This window comes from Prunus mume, linkage group LG6, assembly GCF_029339155.1.
Source record: "Prunus mume cultivar Tortuosa linkage group LG6, ASM2933915v1, whole genome shotgun sequence".
Taxonomy (NCBI): domain Eukaryota; kingdom Viridiplantae; phylum Streptophyta; class Magnoliopsida; order Rosales; family Rosaceae; genus Prunus; species Prunus mume.
In genome coordinates this window covers 5,119,223-5,128,910 of record NC_142703.1, presented here as the reverse complement: position 1 = coordinate 5,128,910, position 9,688 = coordinate 5,119,223, and the positions used below count along the sequence as shown (strand labels likewise).

The 9,688-nt window shown below is 34.5% G+C and overlaps 1 protein-coding gene across 2 annotated transcripts; it reads left to right on the top strand.

Moving 5' to 3' along the window:
- On the top strand, positions 1–1,824 carry LOC103336415 (transmembrane protein, putative (DUF506)). Of its 2 annotated transcripts, none has more exons than XM_016795192.2 (3): positions 1–647; positions 759–951; positions 1,071–1,824. In XM_016795192.2, the coding sequence occupies exons 1-3, from the start codon at positions 507–509 to the stop codon at positions 1,436–1,438; spliced, it is 702 nt and encodes a 233-aa protein (XP_016650678.2). In that variant the 5' UTR covers positions 1–506; the 3' UTR covers positions 1,439–1,824. The 2 variants fall into 2 exon arrangements, with proteins under 2 accessions (XP_016650678.2, XP_008237674.2); XM_008239452.3 differs by having other exon boundaries at positions 8–647; positions 1,056–1,824.
- The last annotated feature ends 7,864 nt before the right edge of the window (positions 1,825–9,688 follow it).

The window sequence follows — 9,688 nt, the reverse complement described above, 5'->3', positions numbered from 1 at the left end:
CCAGTCCTTAACTTTTATTTCACTAAATTTACCTTCAGATTAATTATACTTCCTTGATGAATTAGGACAAAATCACATTTTCTGCCAACTAATATGTCCAAAATGTAATTTCAAGCACATTGAAACATTAACAAATCAAATTATAATTTTAAAATATGAAACTTGACTAGGAGGCATGGTACAGGCTATGACATTAATGCCCTTGTCCTTTATCCAATATCCATAACTTAATTACTGTGACAGTTTAGGATATTGATATGCAGTGCAGTACTAATGATTACAATGGCACTACTTTTCTTTGCCTTTTCCCTTCTTTTTATTGTTTTTTTTTTTCACACCTTTTCTCGATGACATCACTATATCAATGGCTAAAAGTCAAGCTCCTAGGCAATACCGAACAAGGCAAAGGAAATAAAAATGAAGTTACCTCATAATTCTGGAACTTGCTCATAAATACAACTCTTCTCCTACAAGGAAGCCAAGATTAAATTTTACAGAGGAAAATCATGGGCAGCTTAACAGAAGAAGAACTTATGCAAATGGTGAGAGATTTCCATGAATCAGACTCATCAGCTCGACCACCCAACTCATTATCATCTTCACAGCCCCTCTCTCCTCCTCATCAATCCAAATATCTCACTTTACAGGTCTCTTCTGTTTTTCTAAAGCTTCCTTTTACTACTGTATATGTACATTTCTCCTCCTTTTTGTTTGTTGGTAATTAATTTTATGCTGGTTTTTTATTTTATTTTTGAAAGGAGATAATTTGGAGGGCAACAGATTGTGAGATTGAGATTCTTGAGAAAGTGTTGATGTATTTGAGGAACACTGAGACTTTGATGGAACCCAACAATCTGAAAAACAAATGGGTTGTGATGAAACTAAAAAAGGATGGTTATGAAGCCTCCCTTTGCAAAACTTCATGGGTTTCTTCTTTTAGGCTCTCTGAAGGTACTCTGTCTCTCTCTCTCTCTCTCTCCCTCAATGTCTGAAAATTTCATTTGTTTTTAAAAACCCATTTCTGGTTTTGATGGGTTAATTTTTTTTGTTTTAAGTTCGTCAAATGACAGGTGATTATGAATATGTTGATGTAATGATGAAGGACAAGAACAATGTCAAAGTGACAAGGCTTATAGTGGACATGGATTTTAGGTCTCAATTTGAACTGGCAAGACCTACACAAAACTACAAGCAGCTCAAAGACACTCTGCCCACCATCTTTGTTGGGACAGAAGAAAAGCTTGACAAAATTATATCTCTGCTTTGCCCAGCTGCAAAACAATCTCTTAAGGAGAATGGCCTCCGTGTTCCTCCTTGGAGAAAAGCCAAGTACATGCAATCCAAGTGGCTCTCCAAAGATTGCAAGAAAGTCTCAATCAATATGGAAATGGGAATTATGGATCATAAGAGTGAACCCCAATTTACAACTACTCATTGATCCCAGCAAAATTAGTACTAATTGGGCATGCCATTTTGAAACTGCAGAGAAGAGTACAGATCAATGTTGTGATCTTGGATCTTGGACACCATTTTCAATTTTCCTTTAATTTTGATCCCCTCTCAATTTTCTTTTATTTCAGGTCAATTTTGTTGGGGCAGACCTCAAAGTTTTGTATGTTTCCAGAGCTATTTCCTAGGTGTCTCAGAGCCAGACATTTTTGTATTGGTTTTTTTACTAGTATTCTGCTCATGAGGGCCTCAGTTGCTGACTGAAATTAACTTGCTCATCAAGTCTTGAGACTGTTTTGAAGCAGAAGGAATTAAAGGAGAAACGCATGCCAACATTTTGGTTTGGCCTTGTTTTTTTATTTTATTTATAATTTTGCTTTTCCAATGAAATATACAGAGATCCACTATTGGAAAATGGTTGTTTTATATTGTTCGAATTGAGACATTTCCCTAGACATTTGGACAAGTGTAAAAGGTGTCTGATCCAATGGCATTTGTCTCTTGTGACAGAAGAGGGGAGAGAGAGAGAGAGACTTGGGATCCAAGTCTAAGTCAGACAGATAGAAAGACTTGGAAAAATAAGAAATAAATCTAACAACCAGCTTCTGCTTCCATGCTTATCCAGAAGAATCACTAGGTATAAGAGGGAGAAAATGATAGTAAATAATGAAAAAAAGCCTTGTTGAGACCCAGACAATTAAATTATTATTTTTTTATACTCGTGTTAAATTGTGATTAACGGATAAATGAAAACGGAAGTAATCAAGTATTTTCTTTTTAACAATTCTTAATAAAAAATTATTATTTTTATACAAACGAATTTGAAGGAGAATAAAACTTAGGACCTCAAATGCAATACTAAATGCTCTTAAACGTTTTTCTCGCAAGAGAAAAGAAAATTATAAGACAAAACATAGCATCGCTAAAAGTCGCATTTGTGTAATTAGGAACCTTCTTGACTTGTGCTGTGTTAGATACCTTTTTTTTTTTTTTTTTTTGTAAGGAATAAAAAAAAAAAAACTTTAGTCATATTTAAGATTTTTAATGAAAAAAAATATGAACTTAGTATAATCTTTTGCTTCATAATGTGTAGAAATGGCTGTGCATATTATACAAGTCATTAACCTTGGAAACAACATTCATAGACAGTAACTCAATTAATGAGGATCCAGAAGATGATAACAAATGTCAAAAGGGTTTGGTGAAAGTTTAAAAGCTCCCATTTTTATCTGGTCTGATAAGACTGATACCTGTAAGGTTGTATTGGACGTGACAATATTCGAAATTATTTTTCTTAACTATGACACAAAATATTAATAAATCGTACCCTACTTCCATGGATCTACGATTGGACTTAAATTAATGTTTCTGACCATAAAGGTTCTATAGTTTTTTGGGTTGTTGTGTTTTGTTTTAAGTGTAGGCATTCTATAGTCTTCTTTGCTGATGTGAGCATTTTCTTTCTCTGTTTCTTTTTTTTTGGGTCTTTCCAACTATTGGCAACATTATTTCTCCTTTTTTTAAATTTTTCTTCAAAAGAATTTGGAGTCAGATAATTTGGCATTTATAAGAGCATTTTCACCCTATTTGTCATAGCAAAAGACAAAGGAAGGTAATGATTGTTACTATTCACATGTCAGATTTCAAATAAGATTTTCGGTTGCTACTTTTGGGCCACGTGTCTTCTCTATCTTCTAAATCCTATTATAAAACCATACCCTCAACTCACACCAATCATCTATATCCTCTCTATCCTTTCATTTATCAGATTTTACAAAACACATTCTACTTTCAATGTCTTATACAAGAAGGTTGTTGGAGAGGGCCGAGTGAGAAAATAAAGAAAGAATGCGCAAACGTGCTAAAGAAGAAAGGGAGTGGGAAGCAAAAGATGATCAAGTTGTTTTAGTGGTAGGTATGCTTGATCAATCAAGCCAACACCACTGTGGTTCATAACCCAACCGTGGCCCGAATATGGACAGATGTAGGCACTCTTGGGGTAAGAATCTCTTGGAAAATTAATTTATCCTAAATTCGTTGTACTCTAGTGTTGATTTTTGAGGGCGATATAGAATGTAGCCCCCATTTGTTCAATAAAATCATGCATGATGTTTGCAATTGAGATGCATACTTCGTTCAAAAGCACGATGCTCTTAGGATTTTGGGTCTTCTTTCGGAGCAAAAACTTACAGATTCTTTAAGGTTGCTTGTATATGGCGCATCTGCAGACCAGGTGGATGAGATTGTTAGGGTGGGGAAATCCACTATCCTAGAGTGCTCGATCAGATTATGTGAATGCAATCGAAACTATCAACACGAGGGATTACCTCTGTAAACCTACGCTTAAGGATCTCTAAAGACTTCTACAAAAAGCCGAGAAAAGAGGTTTCCCATGCATGATTGGAAGTATCGACTGCATGCACTGGCAGTTGAATAATTGTCCAATTACATGGCAAGGATATTATGGGGATAGAATTGGCCAAAAAAGTATCATTCTGTAGGCCGTTACATCATTTGATACTTGGGTTTGGCATGCATTTTTCAGAGTTGCGGAATCTCAAAATGACCATAACGTGCTCGATCAATCTCCGATATTCAACAATGTGTTGAGAGGACATTCTCCTCAGATCACGTATCAAATCAACAATACCTTCCACTTGGGTGAGTACTACCTAGCAGTTGAAATTTACTTAAGGTGGACGACATTTGTCAAAACGATTTTGCATCCCCAATCGGATAAGGAAAACTACTTTGAGGCCTACTAAAAGGGTTATAGGAAAGATGTAGAAAGGTGTTTTAGTATCCTCAAAGCTCGGTGGGCAATTATTAGGGGGGCTGCTCGTATGTTTGATGAATAGGTGCTTCGGAGCATTATGATGGCTTGCATCATTCTCCATAACATGATTATGGAGGATAAGTATGATTATGATGAACCAGAGATTCGAAGTTGATCTCATGAACACGAAATTGAAAAGAATTTATGAACGACCCATTAGAGCAAATTGACAACCACTGGAGCACGAACCGTTGATTAGAGACAGTCGTTACAACAACCGTATGATTGATCGTTATACGAAAATGCAATCTTCTTATGTCTATAAAAGACGTCAAGTTGACTTGATCGAGTACTTATAAGCACTGAGAGACAATCACGGTCAATGAAGTCAAGTTTAATGCTTTGATCTTTAATTACGCTTTGTTTTATTTGTGATCTATTTCGAATTATGCTTTGTTTTGTTTGTGGTTTGTTTTCAATTATACTTTGTTTTGTTTGTGGTTTGTTTTCAATTATGCTTTGTTTTGATGTATGTAATGATTTAAATAAATGACTATATTATTGAATGCTTTCTCTATTCAATAAAACACAATCAATACAACTAATTAAGAAATGGCACCTCTTTCAATACAACCTAACGGTTTTTGTCATTTAACCAATCCATGTTGCTAGGTCCATCGTCACAAAAAAGCATTCTTCTCATAATATTCCTTCGTTTTTGCTTCCAAAATGCATTTGTTTCATGGGACATTTGGCTTGTGTCCATAATCATGGTTTCCCGATCTTTCTTGTCCATGTTTTGTTTGTATGCAGACTCCATTTCTCTTGCAAATGCGTCATCTCTTGCCTTGTCAGCCTCATCTATTTTCATGTCTCTCTCAATTCTCAGTGCGCCATTGATAGCAATTTGCTCTAAAAAATTTGCACATTCATTGTTCGAAGTGCTCATTCTCTTGGCTTTTGTCGCATTTCTCTCAATAGGCCTTGACTCTCTTTAGATTAGTGAGTCTTGATCGATTGTTCAACTGCGAATCCGATGCTGGTGAATCGTTGAGCAGCATCTCATTTAACACAACTCTTGGACCCTTGGGAATAATTTTGAATCTTGGACAATTCTTCACAACCTCCCAACATTAGTGATTGTTGAAAGATTTTTTACTTTGGCCAATGGCACCGAACCACATTTGTGTTTGAATAATCTATAATTAAAAATAAAATAAAATTGGAAATGCAAGGAAATATCAAAAAATAAAACAGCAATTACAAAAAAATTTACCTCATTGTCAAGATTTTCGCCTCATCGAACATTGTCCCTTGTTTTTGCCAACGCATCTATTCATTTCCCTAATTCTTTATTAAAAAAATTTCAACTATTAACCAAGGCCATTTCCGTACGAGGCGAACTCAATCTCTCATAAAATTCTTCATGAATTTTCCTCAACATATGAGAGAACTTCATTTCATTGCCCGTGATCGGGTAATGACCAACTTGAACCCAATATTCACATAACAAAACATCTTCCATGGTTTTCCATGAGCCTCCGGCTTCGGTGGAAGAGGTCATTTGTATTTTTACACAAATAGAATTTAAAGTAGTAGAAAATTTGGTGTGGAAAGTGAAGAATTTACACAAAGATAGGAGAAGAATTTGTATGAAGATTTGGTGTGGAAAGTGAATAATATTTTGTATGTATTTATAGAATAATAAAAAAATCATAATTTTTTGGTATTTTTTCCCCTTTTTTTTGATTTTTTTCAATTTTTATGTCGTTGGATGGCAATGGAAAAAATTAATCGGACACCCCAGGTAGCGCCACTTGGTTTCTAGCCATTGGAGGAAAGCAGGAGCCAGTTGGTTCAAATTTTTTTACCGTTTGTGTGCGTGGTCCCCGCGTGTATGTCACGTGCGAACAGTAAAAAAATTTAATTTCATGCGGTGGCGTCACAACTCACGGACAGGAGCTCGGCCTCATCTTTTCTCCTAACAAGATTTGTGCGCTGGAACCTACTTTGAGGCCTAGGGGGCCTTTTGCCTGGGCTACATGGAGGATCGTATACAACTTAATAATATTATTTCCTTTTCTTTGTATATTTTTCTTTTGATATTTTAACGCTTCTAGTATCATTTTGCCAACAGGGTCTAGCTCAATGAAAAAAGACTTTGATTTGCAGACAAATGGTCTCATGTTCGAATTTCATGGAATCTTGGTTGTGTATGTGAGAAATTTCCATCTTCTATAATTTAGACTATTACTTATACTTTAAAAAAAGAGAGATTCACTATTATATCTAATATAGGAGTCCAAATTATAAAAAAACCATATATAAAATGAACTTTAGAAACATACCAAACACTCATTTATAACATAACAAAAAGGTTTTTAACTTCTTTTAAATTACAAAACTACCATTAATTTCTTAAAACAAACCCAACCTTAAAATCTCATAAAAAAAAAGCTCAAAACACTCAATATGACATCAAAGTAAATTAATAATCAAAATTAAATTCAATAGGGCAAGCTGTCATTGTTTGAGTTTTTTTATATAGAAATTAAGTGGTATAGAGTTTATTTATAGTTTTAGTGCTAAGAATGAGTATATGACTAAATATCTTTTAAAAAAACACTTCTACTATCATTTTATGATAAAATTTTGACTAATGTAAACTTCATTTAAAGTCTAATCCAATGTGCATAGCCCCCGACCCCCCGGCCCCCTCCGACGCTATCAAGGGCTACATTCTTTATCTTTTCCAACCAAAGCTTAAGCTTTTAGATTTAAATTTATTGGGTAGTCTGTATCTTGCCTTCTTAATCAAATTCAAACCTTGTCCTCTTCTTTCATTTCATTTCATGTAACCTAAAGAAAATATCTAATCAAAGTAAACTCGAACTTCATTTTTCAAAGGAAATATACATGCGAAAAATACAAGTTTACTAATTTAGTCGGTAAAATTAAGATGTGACCAACTTGATAATGACCACTGTTGGGATTCTGTGGGATGTATTGGTAACACTGCAATTAACTGAGCCAGAGAATCCAACAGCTCACAGAGAGAGAGAGAGAGAGAGATAATCAATAATCATGATATGAACAGAGCCTGCATCTGCAAGTTTACTATCAACTCAGAAACGTTCCCCAAAGCCAAACTTTGATGTCTGAGTCTAAATCAAGCCGTCCCAATTAATTAATTGAAGGCCTCTCAGTCTCCACCGCAGCTGTAATTATAAATTACTGCACAGATATATATTTTATTTAAAATTTTGGAAAGAGAAGAAGAGAAGCAAACCAATCAATTCCATGTGGTGCATGCAATGATGTTTTTCTATTTATAGGGTGGTGGTGCTGGAGGCCGATGAGTTAAGTAGGATCTAACACACTTTGTATTTAAGTCTTGTTGTTGGTTATTTTCAGACAAGTCTCCTCTAACTCTCCTCCTAGGTAGGGCTCCTAGGCTGCTCTGCGTAATAATTTCACATTTCGAAGGCACCAAACCAAACCATTAACGTACGACATAGCCTATATATATATATAGACAGACTGTAGGGTTTAAGAAGATGGACAGGTTGCCAGGTTCTTGCTGCTCTTTTTTCGGCCCATACAGTTTGTCAGCTACCCACCATTGCAAAATTTAGGCACACAGTGATCAAGTACGAAACTTAATTTGGATTTACGGCGTCATAGGGTTTAAGATTGATGTGCAGGCTGCAGGGCAAAGGCTATCTGCCTTCCTGCCTAGACTTAAGCCACAAAAGACGAGTTGTGCTGGGCTCGGTTGTTGATGTATATAAAGTTCACATCACATCAACGGCTTAATACTTTTCATTTTACGATTTGGTCGGTCCAAAAATTTCCAAATTTAGCACAGTTCCAACGAAATTATGAAATTCGAAAATTATGAAAATATTTGAATTGAAATTAAAATGTACTTTGAAATTTTCCGAAATATATTAGAGTTTCAAGTTCGAGCTATTCACAATGTCTAATTTCATGTTAAAATATATTGTGAACTTTCAATTTTAAGCTCATTTTGACCTCTCAAATTTTTGGGTATATCCAAAAGTTTGAATTATTGACGAATGGATTTTAAAATATATAAGTCTACAAAGCTTTCTAAAAAAAATTTGAGTTTTACGAATTTATGATCAATGTCGAAATAAATTTCCATTCCAAAAGTTTTTATAATGAAATCCCTAATTCTGATATAATGCGTTCGAAAATCAAACATATACATTAGCATTTCTCTTTAGAATTCAAGAGATATGTAAACTCTAAATATTGATCATTCTCACTACATTTGTTGATAGTGAGATTTGACATCCTCAAATAACCTCCTCACTTTAAGCCTTCATTATAGCCTTTCCGCATACTCTCTAGTCTAAGGATAAGCAATTAATACTTATTGGGCCTAATGGGTACCCATTGTTATCCTTTAGCATTTGCAAGACAAAATATAAACAAAAATGAATCCAAATAACAATTCCGTTTATCAACATGTTTCATAAAAAATTCATTATGATAAACAACGAACACAAGATATCTAAATTGTGAATAGAAGCTTCAAAAATAAAAACCCAACACATCTAAATTGTTTATAATTTATGTGTTTTTAAATCAGCTTTGAAACATTTGTCCAAAAACAAAAAAGGATCACCTTTGAAACTGTGTCACTTTAAAATATATTTTATTGATGCAATTTTCAATAACAACTTGTCAAAATAAGATACAAAAAATGAAACCGAAAGGAAACATTTTATATATATATATATATATATATATATATTAAAGTTGGTTTAGCTGACTTTGTCTTTCTCAATTCCGTTATCAACTTTGTAGCCTAATAAAACAAATATTGTAAATAAAAAAGTGCAAAACGATCTGGTTTTCTCAATTCCTTTATGACTCAGTCTGGCTTCATGTCGGACTTCTGGCCAGTTGCCCTTTGCACTGTAAATTTTACTTCTACTTTTTAATTCTTTCAATTGCTGTCCCTTAAAATAATTATGCATGGATTTTATAATATTGGGAGGGATAGTTTGCATGATACTATTAGAGCATCCACAGTGGGGGGTGTATATAGAGGTGTATGTTAAATATCACTCCAAGTCACTGAAATCGTCTCTAATAGGGATTGTAAATGGATGTAAATATACATCACCATCATAAGGATGTAAAATAAAATATATATTTACATCTATTTTTACATCCTTTGCAGGCGGGACCCATCCGAGAAAAGAGAAGAAAAATAAAGAAAAATCAACATAAAAGGCTGGGACCCACGGCTATACCCGAATTTACACCCCCCACTGGAGCAAAAAACATATTTACACTCCCGGAGGTGTAAAGGGGATGTAAAAGTAGCTTTACACCTCCAAATTTACACCCTCCCACTATGGATGCTCTTAGCATGACTGGATCAAAACTTAACACTCACCAAGACCTGAATTTGCAACAAGAAGCCGA

Bases quoted from the DNA above. Each gene is read 5' to 3' on its own strand.
- LOC103336415 (XM_008239452.3), top strand. From the start codon at position 507: ATGGGCAGCTTAACAGAAGAAGAACTTATGCAAATGGTGAGAGATTTC. The intron at 648-758 runs GTCTCTTCTGTT...TATTTTTGAAAG, and splicing joins CCAAATATCTCACTTTACAG to GAGATAATTTGGAGGGCAAC. The intron at 952-1,055 runs GTACTCTGTCTC...TTTTGTTTTAAG, and splicing joins TTCTTTTAGGCTCTCTGAAG to TTCGTCAAATGACAGGTGAT.